Genomic DNA, 24,049 nt, shown 5'->3' on the forward strand with positions numbered 1-24,049 from the left:
TATTATAGCTCAGTAGCCTGTTTGCAATTTGTGGTATCCTCAGCACAAGTTACACACAGAACAATAACATCCATTCAGTGTGTGGCTTTTGAATTTGCAAGAGTGATGATTGTCACATTCAGATTCAAATTAGTTTTTTGCTGGAAGCACAAAGGCTAATATGTGCCATAGGCATGCATCTGGATGTGCACATGCGTGGGCAGTTTTATATTCAAGAATAAGCGGAGGGAAGCTGTGCACTAGGACATTCAAACTCATAAACAAACACATCGCTTTGATTCTTAAGTATTAGTTATAGAAAAGGAAAAACAAAACAAAACAAAAAAACCCCAACTGCAGTGGCTGGAATCAGTTCAGTTTCTTACAGAGGCAACTGGGAATAAATCTCATCACATATGAAAACCAAGAGAAACAAGGAAATTGTTTACTTTGGAGAGACTGGTAGCTGGAAAAGACAGCCAAATAATGAGAAAAGGTACGAAGCGGTCAGTTTCAGCTAAAAGGCACACAAAATACAGTGTGCTCCAAAGACAGATGTCATATAAACGCCATAATTGATGATCAGCAATTGTATGCAGCTCCAAAGTTAGGATGTCTCCCACCCTGTATAAACAGCTTTGCTCACAAGTTGAGTGTTCCCAAGGAACAAGCTGTCAGCTTTCCCTGAGCAGGCATTCGCTCCCAAATGCTGCCTTACTAATTTTCTTTGTAGCATGATTAGTCTGCATTTAACCTCACAGTTCAGAAAGAAAAACAAAAAAAGAGCCATCATCATATACTGGCAATTTCTTCCTCTATAAACATAGTATACTGGTAAATGCTACATACAAAGGAAGAGCATTTGTAACTTATTTTAAAGATACCTAATATATGTGTATTAATGACATAACAACGTAAGAATTCGGTACTGTGTAAGTTTACTTTTGAGCCAAGGAACTGCATTCCATGAAAACGCAAGAGATCTCTGGGTGAATCAGTTATTTAGATGTGAGATTTCTGGAAAACATGGCTAGAAGTAATTAGCAAATGACACGAAGTGATATAGAGATATATGGCAGGAAGCAAAAATTGAAGTAATTTTAGAAAATTAAGTAATCAGGTGTTAACATTCTTTTAGCAGGAGACGTCATAATAGACAGTTTAGGTACTCAACAAGGCAGAGCTCAGTGTTCGAAAACTAATCTAATACTACTGATTCACGGTAATTGCCACATAATTCCCTTTCATTTATCAAGTTTTAAGTAAATTCTAAGTATATATTAGATACTGCTAGTAAAAAGTTCAACAAGTTGAGCTAAATATGGTATATGTATTAGGAGAAGTCATTGCAAAAGGGAACAAAAAATATTCAGGGGACTTCAAAGGCATTCTAACAAATACAATCCAGTGATAAGTGGCAATTTATAGCTTAGACAGAATTTAAAACAGACTGTCTACTGTATATGTGAAGATAGGCACTCATTTGTGTAACCATTTGATTTCTGCATTTTCTGTTAGGGAAACATATCAACAGATAACATAGAGTTTTTTGTTTTGATTAGACTTTGCTGGGGTTCGGATTTATGATTCAGAGTCATTATGGATTTCTACTTTGAGCGGGAAAGAAACTGCCTTCAGGGAGGCTAAGATGATGCGACTCCTCCTGGAGTGAAAAGCTAGAAAAGTGGTATTCTTTATCATGTCTCTTCACAGAATGTTTCTATGCGCTCCTCAAAATTTACTTAAGTTTTCAGCTTGATGTGTGAGTGAAGGATATGATCTGAGTAAAAAGAGCTAAGTGTCACATGACAAGGCATGAAGACTAAAAATGGAGCCTGTCCAGAAAAGGCAGCATTTTCCAGCTGTATAAGTAATTTAAAGCTTGTGCCCTCAAAATGCTTAGTGATACAAATTTGATTTCTGCTTTGTTTGTAGATTCACCAAAGTTAAATTGGTTTCACTGCAGTTAGATTATATCCATCCTCTAAAAGAAACTAGAAAATGCTTTTTGGGACAAATAAGGGTTATCGCTCAGAACTCTGAGAGTGGAAGGAATCAAGTAAGGACCTGGTTAATGGATCTGGTTAAACAGTTGGTTGTATTAAAAGACAAGAGATAGTAAAATAAAAGATGTGATGACACAGGAGCACAGAGGAAATGGAGACCTGGAGATGGGAGCTGAATTCTAAGACTTGAAGAGAAAGCAATTTTTAATTGAAAAATTAAAGGAGAAGGATGATCGGTGTTTTTTTGATTGCATTTTCAGGATATGAGGTGGCCCTGGACTAGGATTAGGACTTACAACAATACAACCAATTAGGATCTGGGAAGACAGTAAATGAAATGTTCATTCTGCACATTGTCAGCTGCCACCAAGACAATCTGAATTTCAGTTTGGCTTCATTTTCTCATTGGACCTGGAAGGTGTGACCAGTTTTACATCATTGTCCCTTGCAAGACAGAAAGCTGGTAGGGAGTATGGGAGAAACCATTTCCATCACCCCCATGCTAGCTGGTAGAAAAAAGGTCACATTTGACAGATATATTCTGACTCTCAGGGGTTCCCGGAGCTGTTGTGAGCCTCAGCACAACCTGCAAAGCAGACCTGAACCTCACAGGTACAGACTAGCTCTACATACTGTGGAAAAGAAGAGTCGTTTCCTTAAGGAACAGTAACCAAATTATGACGGTTCTTGTGACTCATGGATAATACCAATCCTTATTGGTCTCTGATATTATCTGGGCAGTCAATTACATTGTATATAATATAACCATTGATTTTGAACGCAGGACCCCAAAGGAAAGCAATAATACATTACTCACTATTTAAAAAGTGTAAAATAACATAACACACATTTCCCCCCCCAATGTTGTTATGCAAACGACCTGAGCAGGGATTATGTGAAGTCCAAAAGGTCGTGCAGAGAATCTGTAACATCCCTAAACAATAAAACAGGAAAATGTCCCACTAATAACTGATACATAAGTCACAATTTCTAAGTTTGAACCCACAGAGTACTGCCTGTAATCTTTAACTTCATATAACCCAATACTTGAAAGAATAGCAACTTGGAAATAAAAAACAATGAATTATCATCCTGCTGGAGACGCAACATAAATTAAAATTTGGCTTCAGTCTTTTTATGCAGGAGAACAAGGAGGAGTGCTTAAAGCTACTTCTAAGTCTACAACTATGTTTATGAAATTGTAGCAGAAGTTGCGCTCTGCAGGCACACTATTTAAAATAAGAGAAGTAAAACTCTAAATAGGTTCCAGTGAAGGTATTGCTAATATACTAACCACTACTAGCATCTATTCAAGAATTTGTAAGTGTATGTCCAGAAGAACAGAAAAACAAATTATATTTTACCTCAAATTCCCTATTAGTAGCAATACAGCGGCACATAGCTGTTCCAGACATTTTTAGCTACTTTGATAAGAAATAAATATTTTGTTTATAACTTGGCTACATTCTCATTAAAGTCATTGCCTGAATCAACACAGGAACTGACTTTTATCCACTACACCTACTGCTTCAAGTTAAGGACAGCAAAAAGTGAAAGTGGGCTGTTATTATAACCCTGGGACAAGAATGTGAAGAAAGGTTTGGGCGCTGCTACTTTAAATGCAGATTTCCCCTACGCAACACGGTTTTGCAAGGAAAGCATAATAATTAATTTAGATCCATTATTCTTTGCTTCTTTAGAGGATTAGCTGAAATTTGAGCACAAGGAAAATAATTTGTAATAACTATAATTTATAGAAGATTTTTTTCTGTTTATTTGCAAGCAAATAATCTCTGCAGAATACATCCAGGGGACACTCACACGAATAGCTGGTTTTCCCATTTGCTGTGTCCCTAGCGGGACCCTCCGACAGCCTACCGTTTTGCAAGGCAGAATTCCTTAACTCTGAGTAAATTGCTAGGAAGATCTGATCTCTCCTAACTTAAGAGTTTCACTCTATGTATCATATGCTCCACTTCTAAAAAACACAGCTGTCTTGGAGACAAACATGACTTTAGACATATCTGGGGCCCATCCCACAAAGCAACTTGAAGATCAAGATAAGGAGTGCAGACTGGATCCAATAATAATGTAGGAGCCAGTGCTGTCTGTAGAGCACAGGAGTGATGTAGCTTCTCTTCCCCTTTAATGATATCTAACAGACCTGTAACTTTCATTAAAATCTGCAAAAAGAACTTACAAGGTCTGGCAATTTTTGCTAGAATTGCTTAAAGCCTCACATTTCATCAGGTTTGGACTTACCCCAATGTTGAAACAGATTATATAGTTGGGGGTGTCTTATCCCCAAGGAAGGTCAAAATCTGAAGAAATCTGAGGAAAATATGGGGGATGGAGCAGAGTAGAAGAACAAGGATCAGACCTCAGACTTATTACTGAAATATTAGCCAAACTAGCGAGACTTGCAGGAATCAGAGTGCAAGTTAAAAGGGAAAGGTTAGGTTCCCTGAAATGTAGACTATCTGGGCTGGGAAAAAATGAAGGAAGGAAGGAAGGAGCTTTAAGTTAAGCCAAGCAGTTGGAGAGACACCATCAACAGCTGATAAATCCAAATCCTTAATGTGCTATAGCTGTTCTTGTAACATGAAAAAGCTCAACAATTTTTAATTATAGCCTATAGTGGCTTCATTAATACTACAATTAATTTTAAATGTAAATAAAGCATTATATAACTATCTGCTACTACAAAATTAATTTATTATATATATATTTAATTGTGTTAAATAATCCAAATGTGTAATTACTGCATCTCTTATTATGCTTAATTAGCAAAAGAAAAATGGAGAATTTTATCGATGTGAATGTAAAAGAAATACAATCCTTTTAAAACTATTTATTTTCATTTAACTGAACTGCCTTGCCATACTAAAAAAACATTTTGCAGAGGTTAAATAAAGTATTTCGTGGCAACCGCTGCTTCGTAGTGCCTGTGTAACAAGAAACATGAGCCAGCCAAAGTTGTGCAAGTTGGTTTTCTTTCCCAGTAAGAGAATGTGGTATCTAAGACCTTGTCCTAACTCATTTTATCCCCAAGAGTAAGTCAAGTAAGTCAAGTATGAACTAATGCCTGGAGGGAAGTCCCTGACTCCAGAAGTATGGATTATTTCACATTTATCTTACAATCTGCTCTCAGAGTTCGTAAAATTCACTAACTTGGCAAGTCGGGAATTATCATGAGAAATGAAATAATTTCATAACTATGAAGTCATCTAGCATTCCATGAATATGACACTTGGAAGGTTTGTCCCTGCTTGGGCATTATTCTGACCTTTCGGTAACAAGCTGTTAGATATTTTGCATGGAAACAATTAGAGAAGTGCCATACCATAAGAGGGACAACCTGATGTTTTAATTGAGTCGTCATTTACATTTCAAGGATTTGTATTAATAACCGAAAAAATTTGCACAACAACATTTTTAATACTATTTAAACAAACCTATATTGTATGATCTAAAACAAGAAAGGATTGTGCCATTTAGACTGTTCAGATAAACTGCCTTTCTGAAGCATGCTAAATTTACAGTGATTCATATTTAACATTAATCAAATAAAGAAAGCTTATAGACGGATGCCAAGATTCTCTAACCTTAGTAAAGAAAATTTACTTCTATCTCAACGTATATGGAAAGCCTTTCCCTTCCTATATTTTCAGTGAAATTATTGCAGTGCTACTTTTCTAAATTTCCCAGCAAGAAATGGCTATTGAAAAATGTTAAAAGAGCACGAATAGTTTCAATATTATTCCAAGGACTGGGACAAGGGAGGTATAGCCCTCCTTCTAGAAGAGAGCCTGCTGGCCAGCAATGTGGTTGAGTCAGGAGGAGTGAGCCGTTAGCTTCACCATCTCCTGGGACATAGGAATCCAACATGACACTCCTGACTGTTTATCAGCCCAATTCCTCAGAAACTGAACAGAACAGAACAGAATGGGGAAACCCTTTGACATCACCAACTTTCAGTTGAAGAATGAATATCTGAAAAACGAATCTGAACTTCCTACAGTCACCTCACCCACTCCCTAATGTGTGATTTGGGTTTCTGCTGCACTTTTCCACCTTTCCTCCTGCACTTCTATTTTTTTTTTTAATAAGAAACTTACATAGCAGCCATGAAAGTGGAATGCTTTGCACAGCTCAAATCTGTGACTGAAAGGACAAGCTAAAGATTGATGTTTCAATATTGAAGTTTGCCAGGTGTTGGATGGCCAGTGCCATATGTTGTGCTGGTGGTCTTTAGCAGCTCGGCTGCAACTGACTGAAAGTATCGGTAACAAGCTGCAATTTTAATCCATCCAGTTTTAACTCTGCTTGAGACAATCCTCATTTTCAAAACTCCAGTTTGCACCGTTATCAGAAAAACACTATTACTAGAAATACTCCATAATTAGACTACATCATTAGCAAAACTATCTAGGGCTATGTTTAAAAGGAGGATTCTCTTAACTGAACAATCTTATACAAGTAACCAGAAAATGGATAAGAAAAATCATGATAAGGAAAGACTTACTTAGTTCTAATCTTTTTTAGAATTGCTTTAAGCATTTCCTTTATTTCCCATCTTTTCATGAAAAGGTTGAAATGATTTTTTGGGTGGTTGCTACAAAAGCAAGTGATAGTTGCTTACGAAATGTGGTCACATTAAGCTAGCTTTCTACAAGCCCGGATGCTCTTTCTCCCTCAAGTAACCAGAGGGAGTTACTCAAGTGCCAGTACTGCTAGGATGAGTGCAGATCCTGCCTTGCAATCTCACACTTGCCCGACTGCACAGAGCACAGTCACCCATTCAGCTTGCTCGCCCATAGGCTGGGTCATCACAGGCGCTTTGCTTGTATGAGAAAACATATGTACCTTTGAAAATGTGACAAGGGATGTAAAGTACTCCGGTGACTTGAAGTCTCCAAAGGTCCCCCTTCTGTGCACTAGTGTACACTGTTTATAACAACTTCTCTGTCACTGGGGTGAGACGGTCCTTTATTAGCCTGCCTTCCTCTTAAATTACGCCTTGACTTAGTGTCAACTGGAACTGTTTACTCTGGCTGAATTTGCTCTGCACAGATTACTGCATTCATGTAAAATGCAGTAGTTTCACATATCCACCAACTGACACATGAACAAAAAACACAGTAAATTTGCCATCTCTGCTTCCCACTGAAACTTGAAGCTTGTCAGCAGTGAAAGTGGGCACAGCTTCTGTTTGGAATTACCATTCAAATTTCACCTTCTTTCTCACAGGCTAGGGATGGTATTTTCCAGGGCTCTAGAGGAGTTAGGAACCCCCATCCACTACGCTCTCCTAGGATCTGTAAAAACTTTATTAACTCTTCAGTGCAGGACTGCTGCTCAGCAAGTGGGGTGGCACAGGTCTCTCTTCCACTCAGGAGATGGGTATACATTAAAAAAAAGAGAAGAAATGGCTTTGCTGTCTCAAAAACTTTTTTTTTAGTTTTAAATTCTTGCTCTATTTTTAATCAAGATGAAAAGTCCATTTTCACCACCACTCAAGAAATCCAACAACGTGATTTCTTTGAAATATTTCCTGTTGATAATTTTTAAATATTTTATTTCAGTTTCAGTGTTTATTCTTTAAAAAAACCACCCAAGAAACAGAAACTGCATTATTTAAACTATAGAAGTGGGGTGTTTCTGACAATTTCAAATCTTTTCTAATGCAAGCACATGCTGAGTTGAGAGATTTGTCCAGTTTGACCCTGTTCTGCAAACAATTTCAGCAAACAGATGCTTCTGGTAAAAACAATTCATTAAAAAAATTCCCCAAACCTCTAATGTACATCACAGAAAACAGATACTGATCACTTAGTTATAAAAACCTGGCAAGCGATCTTCTTTTGCTTTTTTTCAGAAGCTTCAGTTTCCACAACCACCGAGTTTTACAGAAAGTGGTTGTGCACATCCAGTTCTGCCCTCGAGTAACTTCTAAACACTTCTGTCTTTCTTCACTCTTTGTTTACCTTTTCCTCTCTGATGCAGCCCTAGCATGTGGCTCCTGAAAGAACTGGAGCATCAGAGGCAGTTGAGACCATAGAGAAAACTGAATAAATTTATGAATAAATGCATAAATCCACCAGCCAGCTCTAGCTATTGCTGCATTCGAAGGGGTGTTTCTGACATACCTGTGAGGACTTGTGAGAGCGCCAGCTGTACTGGTGACTGTGGAGACTAGCCAGCAAAATATTTTCATCGGTATCCACCTGGCCAAACCGCAGTGTCTCTTGTGTGTCATTACAGATCACAAAATGGCTGAAGACCAACTCCTCTGCCTCTGGGCATTGGTTCTGAAAGGAAAGGGATATGAAAGCCAATAAGTATCAGATTAATTGTAAGACATTTGGCAGCTGTCTGCCCAGTGGCAACTGCTACAACACAGAAATGCTTCAAGATATCTTGCCATTAGCTTTGGTCTCATACCCTGCTCTCTGTAGAAACTTGACAAAATACATCTTAAGACTTAACATATTTTACTTGATGTTTCTGTAACACAAATCTTAAAGATTTAAAACTACAAGAAAAACTAGATAGAATTTCTAACTTCCATAAAAGAACTTCAACAAAATCAAATTCATTTGGAAATGACATGTTGCATAGGGCAGGTGGGACACTACAGGCTGATCAGAGAGGCATGAAGAGGTTTCTCCATGCTTGACAACTGATCTCTCAGGCCAATAAGCTGCACTTCCTCTTCCCCAGCTGCTGCTTCAGTCTGCAGCAGCAGAACTCTTCTTTCTCCTGATAAAACAACACTTAAAAAAATAACTAAAGAAAAAGTAGGAGACATGAGGAATTTTCACAGCTCCACGAAGCCAGTTTGAAAATGCATCATGCAATTTGACAGTCTAATATGAAAAATCAAAAAACTATCTCAGCTTTAAAAAGTATTTTAGATTTTAGAATATTACATCTCCTGCCTGCAGCATCCTTCCATCCTTCTCTTTCTGCTTTTCATCTGGCTGCTTGTCACTCTGTTGACACAATGAGATTATATGATAGTCATAAAAACTACCAGAGCTACAGGTCTTCAGCCCCTGAAGACATGAACTATAATTCCCTATATGGGAGAGGTCAAAGTATGACAATTTGATTCGGAGATCACCTCTCATATATTTCTGTCCTAGTCACTACTGGCCTGGCACCTTCCACTTACAAGAAACTATCTAGCAACCATAACAATTACTCCAAGAAAGAACATTTGGATACTCTTCACACAGTTTAGTGGGTGTAACACAAAGAACTCATCTTCTTGTGCTTTTTGTTACCTCTTCTTGACCCATGTCTCCTAGCACACACTTTTGACAATGCTTTATCGTTGGTTGGTTCCCTTCCCTCCACAATATAGCCCAGCTGCTCTTTTCTCATCCTTTTTCCCCATGACATTTTCTCTAACTTAAGGGACCTCCACGGTCTTTGAGAGCTGGTTCTGTTTCCCCTCCTCGCTCTCTCGGTGGACCTTTTAAAAACACATAATGAAGCTAGCACCTCCTCTGTCTATGATCATATAGGTCTCAAGTTCTTTGATAACAATGTGCCTGGAAGCCTGCAGAAATTCAGAGATCAAACAAGACAGAGAAAAGTATTTCCTCATAGATCCCTATGGATCCTTAGTTATCCATGAAAAACAGTTTGCAGCACATTGCTGAGTGATACATGTGGAACAGATTTTCTGAAAAGTGAAGTGTGCAAAGCATGTCCAATTTAGCATCCTTGAATGCATGTTCACTACTGTTATTAACTTCAGAAGAACCTAAGGTGCAGGTTGCAATTCCTTTTGTGACTGAATGCCAGAATGGTTGCCTGGGAGTGTTTGTGCAAAAAATTATTCGCTCTATGAGCATTTAAGCATGAGAATATTTAGATTAAGACTTCTCTCCAAATCTCATTAATTTTTCTGCAAAAGATCAGGTAACTTCTGTGGAACAGGAGTCGGGTGAGCATAACCAAAACCTCACATTTTCAAAGCAGTATAACTCATTACAGAACAATATGTATGTATTTCATTCAGTAGCAGATCTGGATATGCTGAAGGCTGATGCTTGCAGTGCCTCTTCAGAGTGCAGAGCTTAGTTTGGCATTTTCTAGTGGTGGATGTATGACTTTTTACTGTCAAGCTGCCATATCCACACATCTACCACAAATATATACATATAGTCCTGTTGCAGCTTTACAAAATGTTCTTTTTAAAAGGAAGGATTTACTATCCATAGAGCTCAGCATGTTGTTACAGTCAAACCTAGATATAACCCCAGGGGACTTTAAGAAAATTCTTTTCTCCAATACATTTTCTTGCTGATTATGCACAGACTGGAAGAATATCACCAGAAGATGATGAACTTTGTTCTTTTTACCTATTACTGTCAAACTAAGTCGACACAGACTGTAGCTTCTTGCATTTTCTGAAGGAAAAAGGGAATCTAGCAAGCTTCAATCATCTGTCTTGAGTTTTTGGCATGTGTAGAACTCCTAAATTCTACTGGGGAAATATTATCCCATCAGGGATTGTTAATAGACTTGTGCACATTTTGGTGCTGATGAATGACTGCCATCAGTCATTAGTCTTAAATGCTAGACTTGCTATTAGAATACACTGCTTTTAACAACAATGCTTCTCAGAATTAAGCAGAAGAAGTATTTAAGTTGTGTTTTAAAACAGTTCCAAAGTTTTAACTACAGAAGCACCAAAATTTGCATGATCAGGAGCTGCTCGATGCTGCCAGGCTTAAGAGAGAGCTACTGATTATTCAAGTCTTGATAATAACAACTGACTAAAGGATCATCAAGTAAGCTTGGGGATGCTTTAGCTCCATGTGGCAACTATGCACTGTACAGGGAAGATTCTATGCAACTCTTATTCTCCTTGTGGTAAATGTAGATTTCTTCTAGACAGGGTACTGCTCATGCTTCTCAGTCCCTGGGGAGCTGCAGCACCCATTTCAGGGAACTGAATTCCAAATTTACTGCAAAATTCTGAAAGCAGAAGCTTCTAGGGTATGCAGAAAGGGACCAAAAACCCCCAGAAACAATCAACAAAAGGATAGAGTGAGAAAATCTTGATTGAAAAAAGAGTGGTAGAGAAACCAGACATAATAAAAACAAACAGAAGTGGGCTATTTGTGTGGCAGTGATGCTGAAGAGCTGAATGATGACTGCAGGAGCTGAAAACATCTAAGTGTGGATTAGGAAAAAAATGCCCCCTCTGAATGAAATCAGCAAATCAAAAGAATGAGCAAAAGATCAACAGCGTGAATCAGATACAGATTAGGGTCAGTTCCTGGGGGACAATTTCCTGCCCCTCTTTAGATCATTTTTCAGCTGTTCTTTTCTCTCAGAGAGGCCTGGAAAGTGTTTCTTCTTTATTGGGCTTTCAAATATTTTGTGAATTCTATTCAGAGAGGTGAAAAACATCTCACATAATACTAGTCACTAGGCTTAGTGTCTCAGGACTTTCTGCTCATGTCTCAGCTCACACGTATTTCAAAGCATTTCTGGATTTGGGGAAAAAAAAGACACATAAAAGCCTAGGCCTCTTTATATGTACAAAGTTATTTTCTTTGTGCTTCACAAGCTACCAAAGAACTGCGCAAGCTTTCTCTCTCACACGCACATACACACATGTGCGCACACACACTCTCTCTCTGTCTAGTACTTAATAATGTTTTATGGACAGGAAGTCTTTAGCAATTTTCTTATCTCCCTCTAAGTTCCTCTAAGAGTAAAGAACACTTTCCTTCTGATTGTCTAAGCGTCACTCTTATCCTGACATTGTCAGCCGAAAAGTTAAATTGCATCTACATGCAAATTTTCTGTAACCTTTTCCTTTGTTCTTTGTCCTTATGGTAGAAGGATGGGGAAACTACTGTGATCAGAGATGTCATTCTGACTGATTCCAGATCATTAAGAAAACTTATGCAACTGCCAACAGAAAGGTTAAGCACCACACAGACCTCGAGGAAAAGAAGTTCTAATGGTTTAAAACAGGAGCTTTTATAACTTCGGAGGGGTTTTGGAAAACATTTGCAGTTCAAGACCACAAAGGAATAGCTTTTTTTTTCCCTAGGAATACTCAGTTAGTACCATACCAAGGGATCTGTTTTCTCAGCTGACCCTATGTCTCTGAGTATATATATATTGCATAGTACTAATGATCTAAAACAATTCGTAGAGGCTTAAATGCCAAAATGAAGGTGAAAACCCCCAAACATTCCCCCCTGTACATTCACGGGAGACATGCATATTCTATATCTCACTTGATACTCTGTGCGTTATTATTAAATAATAAAACTAAATTAATAACAATCTTGAAGTTTTCTGCCCAGTTATTTGATTATTAAAACCATTACTTCAGCTTTGCATTTAGTTGTGCATTAGCCTGTTAATGCTTGTATTTAAACAGGGATTTTAGATTATACAGTAAAATACATCAAAAGGGGAAACTGCTTTTAAAAAGTGTTAATCCTCCCAGATTTTCAGCATGTGACTTACAAGTATACAGCAAGTTGTATGCCTGGTGTTTTTTAGGCTTAAACTACTTTCAAAATGTTCATCGCTACTTATACAACAACAACAAAAAAATCAGTCCATATCTAGGAAACAAAGACACTGACAGAGGTTTCTGTTAATCCTGAACTCTTGACCTAAAGGTGCAGGGCCAAATTGTTTCATGCTTCATCTGTCTGTCCATTGCCTAAAACATCACTTGTTTCAGATATTAATCCAGTAAAAAATATGTGGAGAATTCAAACAACCTTTCCTGCTTATTAGATTCATGCTTCTAGTTGGCAGCATATATATTGTATTTTGTGTGAACAGGAAACACCAAACAAAGCTTATCACTGAGAAATTCATTCCTCCCCCATGCACTGCGTGCCACCTTCCCAATCTGGAGGTAAAACCACACACAAAACATCTTGGTAACAATTAATTTAATAAGCCATTTTGAACCCACTTGTGTATTAACTGTTCCCTAATTTCAAAGCGGTGCAAGTTTTTAATCTCGAATACTCAGGGCTAGATACCCACCACATCAGAACATGGTGGCAAGTACCCTTGACATGAGAGGAAACGAGAAAATTACAGCAACAATTACAGAAGTATATCCTCCTGTGGCTTATGTTAACATTGCCAAGTCCGTGTATAAATCAGTACCAACTATTCATAGAATGTACCTGTCAGCAATATACTATGCGACATATGGCTCTACTTACTCAAATATACAATTCCATTTTTTTCAACTGAGAATATTCCTTCAAGGCACAGAGTGGTCAGTCAGTCAGTCACTGTGATGTGGTTTAAAACATTTAAATATTTATGCACTATATTTTATTTATATGTATAGCTATGTCTGAAAGATCTTTTTTTTCTTCCACCCTAAGAGGAAACTGACCTTTCTGAAGGCCATTTTGCAGTAGTTGCCACACATGTCTTAGATGAGGGACTAGTACTAAGTCAGAAATATTTTGGGTTTAAACAGCCTACCAAGGACTCTCTTATACTTACTATGTTTGTTTTTTATTAAAAGCATTGTTCAAAATATGACAAAAACCAGAAATTGGAGCTACAAAGATTTTTGTTCACATTGATATTTGAGCCAGCTGTAAAGATTTAAATCACACTAGATCTTGTTTTATGAATGTCCTTTTGCAACAAGAAAACCATGGAATGCCCTTAAAAAAGATTTTTTTTATATAAAACAGATGTTTTATCCTTTTTGGGGGGCTTTGTTATTGTAGTGCCATGATAGGTAATTAATTCCCAGGCTCCACATAGGTCTTCAGGCAGATGAAGAGAATGATTTGATTTCAAGGCTATAGTGGAGTAAGGGAATTACAGGCCTTTGAGGGGTCATTGCAGAAGCAAGGTTCCTTATACTGGGACTAGCTTCAGCCGTTAATGTTGCCTGCACAGAATGTAACGTGAAACTAGTGTTGAACTTCAATAAGGATAGAAGTAGTAGCTGGAAATAATATACCATACCACTCAGACTGAACTGTGCTTACACGTCATGCATCACTCACGTTTTCGTAAATGAAAAGAATAGTATGCATTTTAAGACCAAGATTCTGATTATTCTGATATAAATCCATGCAGTTTCACTGAAACTCAACCAGTTCTGGCTACATTGACCTTTACACATAGCATTCTTTTTCTCCTAATTGTCATTGTTATTAGAGAATGAATGTTTGTTAGTAAAAACCACTTCTAGCATAAACTAAAGCTTTTACATCTTGGACTATTTTTAATGAATGCAATTGGTACTTTAATTTCCTATTAAATTAATCACAATAACTACATTTTTTCTCACTACTGTATTTGCATACCTGCTGCCAAGCCTGAATTGCTGTATTCAGAGAGTGAAGTGCATATTGACCAAAGTTGATGAAAATGGGGTCCACCATTATCGTGTAGTCCAAGAGGCTTCCTACTGCACTGCTGGAAATAGCAATCTGCCCCCAGATTTTGAACGGTTTTACAACACTCTGCATAGTCACATTTCGACACTCCAAAAGTTTACAGTCAGCTTGAGTTGAAAACTGGATCTCCTGGAACATCGACTCATCGCTCCACCGACGAAGATATAAATGAGGCTCGTCAAAGGAAATTATCATGTATTCGAGTTCAGATGGCATGTTTTTATCAGATAAAAATGGCTGAAGAAACTTTGGTGGTGCTGAAAAGTAAGAGAACAAACAAGACTAGGACATCACAACTGTCACATTCTGAATGTTTTTGCAAGTTCTGTTTTTACTATCTGTACATATGATGAAAACAAATAAAATTCATCAGAAACTCAACATTTCTGAAATCTGAAATTAATCCTGTTCACACTGTTTATTAGATGTAAAATAGAACTGCAATTAATAGCAGCTGCAAACATAAAATATCTGCAAATCAAAATCTTTCATGGTAAATACACCAGTCAACCAAACTGCTTTATCTACATGCTGCACAATACTTTGGATTGACACTTATTTGTAGCAGAGACCATATTTCTATGAGAATTTTTGCTCAAGTAGATTTATATGATATTCCACACATAGCACATTATGAATACAATAACAATTAGCAATATAACATTTACTGACATGACTGTGCATACCAAAAGGCTCCACAATGAAAGTTGCCTTTGCTGTGATTACAGAGTATTCAAGACCACAAACCCAACATCCTAGCTCATAATACCAGAAACTAAACAAATCAGTATCCCAAGACTAAAGCATGAGAAATATATAATAAAAAAAGATTTTATCGTGTTCACTTAAGTCTTAGTCCTGCAAAGAGCCAAGCACTGCGGCTGTAGACACTGCAAGGCACATACATCACGTGCGTACTCACATTAAGTATGCGAGTATTTCCATTGAAGTTGTTATTTATGTTGCTGGAACTACTCACATGCTTAAAATTAGCATGTGCTCAAGTGGTCTACAGATTTGGAACAAAAACATTCATCATTTTCCAGGATCAAGCCCTATTATTCTACAAAAGCATAATAGATACAATAAGTTTTGTGCTCTCTTAGTGTTTAACAAAGCACAATGAAGCCCCAAAACTTAAGGCCTTTAGGTGCTATAACAAAAGCAGCATCAGCGTAAACTTTGTCACTGTTGAAAAATGAAACAGCTGGGTTTGATTTTAATCTGATTTTTGCTTTTTCCAGTGTGTGTAATTTCAAAGATCGAGCATCTGGAATTGAGCGTAATAGCGAGGAAGATTATGTACTGATAGAGGTAGCCAATAGACAAGGAATTACTTGCTAGTCACTGTGTGTCAGTGTTGGTACGATTTGATAATGTATATATTATAATGCTTGCAGCAACACAAAAACTACTGATGCAGAAAGCTGGCCCTGTCAAAATTATCGAAGATATTTGCTCATCTTTCGTGGAAAGCATTCCTGGCATTTGAAAATCAGACAATAATCTCAAGATCTCTTGGAATGTACTTGCCATTAATGCAACAACAGAGAGCACTGAACAAAACCAGATGTATCTCCAAAAGTGATCATAATTGAAATAACAGTTAAATCTGCAGTTCTCAGAGCTCTTCCAAGGAATTCTTACTAAGGGAGTTGCAAAATCTTGAAATATTTTAATAGTACTGTTAATTCGGTGGAAAATTCAAAAGCTCAAATTCATTCACTAAGATGGCTCAGAACTGAAGTGGCACCTGCTGTCACTAATCAGACTACGAAAACCAGATAGCTTCTACAGTTACCCATTCCGGAAGGAGGAAGGGGACTGATCAGCCAGCCCCACCGCCTACCGTACGCGCTTTCTCAATGCACAGAAGTCATCAGTTTTACCCTGAAGTCTGTACCACCGGTGGCTGTTGGTGATCATTTATTTCAAGAATTCCTGTTTGAATGAAATGGGGACTACAGACAGCAAAACAGTGAGTAAGCATCATGCTTGAACTACACTTAGTCTACATAAAAGACTACATACCTGTGCCTAATTGATCAAGATGATGGCAGAGGTGGACTTCCAAATAAGTAAATTGTATCAACACACTCAGTGATGGCACAAACCAAGGAGTAAAACAGGAGTCCACTCTGGTACAGGCTGCCAATGCTGTAGGGGTTACTAGCTGATCACACGCACTTTGCGAGCCAGATTCACTTTCTGAGCTGTGGAAGGTAGATAGCAAAGCAGTAGTTAGGCACTTCGAGTAATAGTTGACCATGTGCAATGCTGGTTTTCTGAAAGAGCCAATATCATCATTTTCTTCAAACTGCTAGTGTCAGTGTAAGTGCTTTTTCCCAAGCAGAACATAGCAGACAAGACTGCAATCCAACAATGCTGTTATCACACAGCACTTTCAATTTACAAACTGAAACACGTGAATCACAGACAGTAAGTATATTTACAGGAAATAAAAAGAAAATATACCAGGCATCTTTAATTGTTGAGATAGCTAACCAGAGTACATTACCATTATTAAAGCTTCACATTAATCTGGTGAAGAGAATGATTTTTTTGTTTGTTTTATTTTGAGGAAACCAACTTACAACCATCAAACTACTTCTACCCACAAACTCTGTACTTGTAAGCTTTTTTTTTCCCCCCTTCTAATTCTACAATCATCATTTAAAAAGAATCTGAGTGCTATAAACTCAGACTGGAGCCTTTCATTAGCACTCATTACAACATATTAACTACACATTTAAAATGCCGCTCCACTGATTTTTTTTTTCATAGCCGTGCTCCTGATGCCATGAATTTCCAAGCATTATCTTTCAGTCTCTTGAGAGAAACTAACACTACATCACAATTCTATAGGTTGCTAAGACACCACTGAAGTACAAATAAACTTTCTAATACAAGCCAAATATATCCTCAGTGTTCTTTATTCTCACTCCCTTTGCAGTTTGGCACCAAAGAGTTTTAGTTTAAAAGCAGACTTGATTCAAGAAAGCTAAATCCATGTCCTCCATCCAATACTGCTTTTATTTTTAAAATAAAATTTAACGTAGTGTTAACTAAGTTCAACTTACTATCCTTAAATGAATAAATTCCCATTGACAGTTTAAAGATAAAACACGTTATATTCAAACTCGACTTTAAGTTTGAACACTGGCTTTCAAAGCAACATGTGTTTAATTGCAAAATTATGCACGAATATAGCAGGTACTCAAAATGCATAGAATTCCATGGATGGGTAAATCTAGCAGTATTATTTGCTGTTACAATAACTAGCTAGTATGGTATTTATTTATGGTGCTTAAATCCAACTTCAGACTTGTGGACATACACCAAAATACTTGTGTAGCAGTAAAACACAATTAAAATGAGCTAATTATCAAAGAACAAGATAGGATATCAAGAATGGATTAGGTTCGTGAAGGATGTAAGAGAGATCACTTAATCCTGCTTTCCTGAGCTGCTTTACCTCTTCAAATTGTCTGCTTACATTTAAAAATGGTGTTGTAGGCCTTTTGAGAACTGGCATGCCTGGAAATAAAATTCTTCTATGTGTTCACATGACAAAACATCTATAAGAGTAGAGTCAGAGAAATGGGATGCATTTCTTTGCTCTGCCATGGATATTCCCTAGGTTGTTGGAAAAAAGCATGGAAGCAAATCCAAGTACAACCAAAATTCATATGCTGATTTAAACTACTAAATACTTCTGAATCTGAGAAACTGGTTAGTGCTCTCAGAATTTTAAGACTATCTCTCCATATTTTAAGAATTTTTGGTCATTGCACTTTGGTTGGAAACAGAAGTTCGGGACATATGGAATGAAAACACAAAAAGGGTAGGGGGTGCACAGAAATGGCAACCAACTTATGAGGAACTCTAAAAAAAAATAATTACACCTTGATTTTCTGAATTAGGACTTAGTTCACACAAACAGCTATAACACTAACTGCACTAAAAGGTAAGATTATTTATTTCTGAAATTTGAGGTTTAGTCTGAAATTATAAGTTTATTTTCATCAGAAACCTCTTCCTTGGGTCACCTATGAGTGACTTGGCATTTTTATTTTCTTAGATATGTTTTCTTTTGAGATGGATATTTTCATAAAAATAAAACCCAAACCCCTTCAAATTCCTGTTTAGTCAAATTTTATATAAATGCTTTTTATTTATTGAGCATTTTACTATAACAGGACCTTTGTCATTTCTCACTCATAAACACAACAATCACAGGACAACATGACATGCTTGACGCAGGAGGAAATGTGGCAGAAGCTTCATAGCAGGGAAACAATTTAAAGCATTTTGCCATACTTTGCCCTGACTTTTCTGCCCCACAAGCAGCACAGCAAGCAGAGGTAGTATTCTGGAGCTTAAAATGTAGGAACAAAAAGATGCAAAATTGCGTTTTGCTTCCTCCTGGAGAAAACCCCACCACTGATATGATTCCCTAACAAACTTCAGAGTCCAACCACATAGTTAAAAAAATAACCAGAGGGAAACAGTAAATGAGGGTGGGACAATGTTACTCCCTGGGACAGAACTGGCCTTGCACCCCCTCCCCTCTTAGGTAGTGGAGGAGTGAGACAAGCATGACAATGTGGGCTAAACCATGTTTTAGAAAGGAAAGTCACTCTACAGAGAGAATATAATCTAAAAAGAAATACAATGACGATTCTTTCATCACTGTTTTCCTGTCTAACAAGGCTTTGTTCAAATGTTATTGTTTTATCTGTGAAGAGGTCCATCCAAATTTTACTCAGCCAGAAATCATACCCAGAATTACAGCCCCCATGTTATGAAAATAACAATACAGTAACAGTGTAAATCAGTTAAAGTACAAAACATACTAAAAGCAGCATCCAAATTACTACCATACTGCCTTAAAAAAAGAACACAATAAGGGATCATAATATTGAATGAACATTTTGTAAAGGGGGACTGTAGTCCTTACAATCACTACCATGATTTTAATTAAATCTCATTTAAACTTTTTGGCTAGATAGACTTCTGTCGCACACTTAACGGTACTTTCTTCTTTTACCTTGCACAGAGGACAGAAATCAAAGACATAGTCCTTCATGATGTGTTGTGCACAAATAGAAAATAAAACAGTATTAGCTGAAACCCCAGGAAATTTTCTGCTGTCTTGGTGAACAACAGTAGAACCATTAACATCACAAAGGTAGATCTGACTGTGAAATCAAAATCTGTGCATCAAATAAGTACAATATCAGAAAATCCCACATTCTCTTGGTTGCTACAAAAAACACAGTGTGGACTGTCCACAACTTTTCAGCTGTGTAGAAAAGGAACAACTAGCTTCTACTGCTTTGCACTTGGCACAAAGCAGTGAGGGATGGGTGTAGCAAAGCCAGAGGAAATTCTAAATAAAACTGACCTGAATTTAACACCAGATTTTATTTTAATCCTGTGAAATATCAGAGTTTTTTAAAATTAAAATACCTACATTTGAAGTCATCATATATTAGAAAGTATGACATTTTAACATCATGCAAAGCAGTTCAAGTTAAATACGTGGCAACTGGGAACAATGACTTAACAGTGACCTGCATTAATCTTATTATTTTAAGAGTAGAATATTTAAACCAAAACTGCCATTTGTGATGAGACCTCAACATGGGAAAATATCCACCGGGAAGAGGAAAGAGACCACTTAACTGATTTAACTTATGACTTAAACGCTGGTCTGAACCCTAATTGTTAAGAGGTCAAAATCCAGTACATCATCTATTCTGAATAAATCTAAAACAATTAGTAAGAAACATGATCATGATTCCTCACATTAATTTTTAAAAGGTAGCAACTCAAGGCTTATTTAAAGGCTGTTGAACTTGTTCCATGATTTGTATCTTAGGGCATTTTCAATTACTATTTCACGTTAGAATGCCAGTAATTATTAAAATACTGTTTACATTACACAGGAGATGCACAAACATCTTGTAACATAACCTGTTTAAACAAAGAGTAAGAAACCCTCCCACCCTCAGCAGGGAGGGACCTTAATGTCTCACCAACCAAACACAGCTTTAAATAAAAGTAACTTTCATTATAATCTGATAGTCCAGCAACGTGCAAATGCAACCTTTAAAAAGAATCTATTCTATGATAACTTCCTTTTAATCCCCTATTTAAAGGTCTTCCATAAAACAGTTATTTATGCCATATATGATTCCTTCCATAGATACTACACAGTAAACCCCGAAGGGAATATAAATTACTTAATTTTGACTTCAGATTTGGTCATTCATTGACTAAACAATCAAAAATGTTCATTCAAACCTTATTCATTCATTGAATAATGAATGGTCTACAAAACTCTTAAAAATAAACATCATATATATATATATACACACATATACTATGTCCTTAACCAGATAGCTCCTTGATTTTTATACTTCCTGATCAATCTCAGAAAGAGCTTGCATACCACAGGATTTGGATCATGACATCTCTGCATATTCTCATATTCATTATTCGTTGATATACTTCAGCCTGCCAGCTACTGCTCAACATATCAGCTGGATCCACATCTTCTCGCAAATCTTGTTGTTTTCCCGTCACACGAGCCACATAAATTTCATACTTTATAACTGATGTTAAGAGTCAGTAATAAAGTACCTAAGCAGAAGGGATCAGCTATCTGGTAATAATAATTAGCATATCATAGAGGTTACCACAAAAAAAAAACCCTGCAGAATATGAAGACAAAATAATATCATTGAGCAGCAGCTGCGTGCATATGGCAGCTGTTAGAGACTGACCTAAAACACAAGAAATTAAGTTTAAACTAAGCATTCTTATACTTTACAATTAATAGTGAATTAAACTTGCTAATCAATCATACAGTTACAGCATGTCAATGCTGCAATGTTGAATTATTATGAGTCTCCAGAAAAAAATGAGATTCAACTTTTATACAGTCTTTACATCTTGCTCTCATTTGCAGATACCCTCTGTGTTGAAGTTCCCTGGTCCAACACTCGGCACTGGTTTTAAGCACTGCTCTTTGTGGTTCTTCTCACAAGTCTAAGATCTCATGTTAAACACTTGCTTTAGGAATGAGACTAACATTGAAATTTAGTATGACATAGGTCAGTCTCTCTCAAAACCAAAAATGTTCGGGAATTTTTTTTCCAAGTAGAATCCAGAATACATTTTAGCATGCTCAGTCCCAGGAAAATACCCATACTGGTAGTGGTATGTCCATTTGATGAAGACAGACACACAGTTTCAGCAAAGTAACTGCCACCATGGGCTTCTTATGCTACCAGGCGTCTAGAAAGGTTGACCTCTGCAGGTCCACAGTATCTGTCATCACCTCCTAAGCAAGGTTTCCCTTTAACAGAACATAATCATTTAGGGCTTAACTGTTACTTTAAAACTATTATGTAGCTGTAACTACACATATTTTGGTGCTTGTGAACTGTCTCAAAACCTCCCAGTCAGTGACATGAGACTGACATGATTTGCTCTGTCTCCAAGAAAGAGACAGTGTGCCTCAAACACCATAGGTCAAACCTCATCACTGAGGAACAACCTCTCTTTCTCTACCTTTAAGTTTCTCTGAGAAGGATCGTTCCAGGCTGGTCAGGACTACTTCTTCCACACTAGTCCTTCCTGCAGTCACCCTTAAGAGAGCCATCAATACAGCCTTCTTTGAAGCTAGTGAATTTCTATCTGAAACTGTGGCTGAGGCAGGGAACATAATCTTTTCTCTTCTCTGATTGAAATCAGGTTTTCCTAATGTATCCCTTAGGTTTCTGGCTTCTGGTTGGAGTTCAGCCTGATGTACATGAATCTTTAACTTTCCAGCCTACTGTTGGTTCATGCAGATGTAAACTAGGCCTCTTAAAATGATAATAAATTCCTCAGGATGAGAGTATCAGGACTAGTGACTCCGCAGCCTCCATGCACATTCTAAGGAGCTAGCAGTTCATAACACCTTCCCTTGACTTCCCTCTTTCTCCTTGTTTATTGATCTCCAAACTTTTCAGTAGTGTGGCACGTGCTTTTTTCTGCCTTCTTTCCTTTCCTGCTACGCCTTTTCAGTGACCTGCTAATGCTTCAGTTTAATTCCTGTTTTTTCAGTTGTAGTTGCTGCTTTAGCTGTATGTGTACACACACAATCTGAAGGATACAGTGCTTCTAATATCACTGCTGTGGACAGAACAATTGTCTTTCTTGGACTCTTATGGTACCTCAAAAGCCATTAGGATATTTCTACTCCATTACAACTTGGCACCCTGATACCACTGAGCATGGTCACTATTAGGGAGCAGGCCTGCAGCCTCCCAGCTGGAAACTCATGAGTTTAGACCCTCTAGGCAAGTGGATTCATGTTGTGCTGTAAAATGTTTCTGATGTTAATCACAGTCTAAACTGGTTTTATATTTTTTCTTAATTATTTAACCCTAGACTAAATAATTACTACTCATTAGCTTATCAGAGCTCCCTGAACAAAACATTGCATATATTGATTAAACCTATTTCAGCAGAAAACAACAAGCATAATAACAGCGCCAAATGCCCTGATGAAAAAAAAATCTACTAAATTTCACTACTTCATTTTCAGTTCCCACTGAGTTCACATTTCTGTGGTGTTAAGCTGACCAGGAAGGCAATTTTGCCAAGGTCCCACATTCAGAGGAATTAACCTTGTCTAAAACACTTAACTTCTCAATGATGAAAATGCATTCTTTCACAATTAACATCAAGAAATCATTTTCTGACCTGATACTGTTAATGGAAACCAGATGTTAAATTTTATTCATTGATTTTGTTAGCTATGTTCATATTTCCTGATTTCTCTCAATTCTGTAGCTTCACGTAACATGTATATGGATGCTACACACTCATTCAAGCATGAGCTTATACACAGGCAGCAACAATCAGCAAACACCAATGATCCAATAAGGTCATTCTGGGTTTTCCACTTAAACTACAAAATGTTAAGAAGGTCTTGAAAGAAATTCCACTGCTGTTTGTGGAGAGAACTTGCACTCATTTCTTCTTACTCTACATAGTAAACAAAATTGAATGAATGCAAGAAGACTAAATATCTGTCATTGTACATTGTTCCCAGCTGTAAACATAATGAAAAATGGATCCCCAGAGTCTGAAAACACTGATTAAATTTTTTTTTTACTGTTAGCATAGTAAGCAAGCCGTGTGAATAATAACTGAATCCTCTTGAAGTAGTAAAGTTTTGCTTAATAAATTTAAGAGACTCAAGAGGCATTGACTTGCACTGAGGACTGAATAAAGGTGATGCATGGGGAGGGGTGCATGGAATAAGAATGTCTACTACTACACTATACAATGGATTGTGCTTCAGCTTTCTTTTGTTAATTAGATAATTTTACCGCCTTGTGCAGCTAAGACGTTTCAGGATATGGCTTGTTTGTCTTCACTTTTCAGTAATCCTTGTGGTCAGAAAATGGATGAATATGATGCTGTGAGGTTGCCTATAAATCTAAGAGAGAGCTCTTTTTATGCAGGCTGCATGACCGTGGGTGAATGTGAACTACAGTGTGAAGCTCATTTCAGACCAGCTACTCTTACCATGTATGAAAACAGTATCTTATTTCCTAAGTCTCT

At 37.2% G+C, this 24,049-nt stretch overlaps 1 protein-coding gene across 4 annotated transcripts in view; it reads right to left on the reverse strand.

Moving 5' to 3' along the window:
* VPS13B (vacuolar protein sorting 13 homolog B) overlaps positions 1-24,049 on the reverse strand; it is a 453,221-nt gene that overhangs the window by 41,241 nt on the left and 387,931 nt on the right. For all 4 annotated transcript variants that reach the window (XM_054059974.1, XM_054059977.1, XM_054059975.1 and 1 more), the window contains exons 41-43: positions 16,454-16,635; positions 14,330-14,679; positions 8,135-8,296 (exon numbers count right to left, since the gene is read on the reverse strand). In XM_054059974.1, coding sequence (XP_053915949.1) covers positions 8,135-8,296; positions 14,330-14,679; positions 16,454-16,635 — 694 coding nt within the window. The remainder of the gene's footprint in view (positions 1-8,134; positions 8,297-14,329; positions 14,680-16,453; positions 16,636-24,049) is intronic.

Source organism: Cuculus canorus, chromosome 2 (assembly GCF_017976375.1).
Source record: "Cuculus canorus isolate bCucCan1 chromosome 2, bCucCan1.pri, whole genome shotgun sequence".
NCBI lineage: Eukaryota > Metazoa > Chordata > Aves > Cuculiformes > Cuculidae > Cuculus > Cuculus canorus.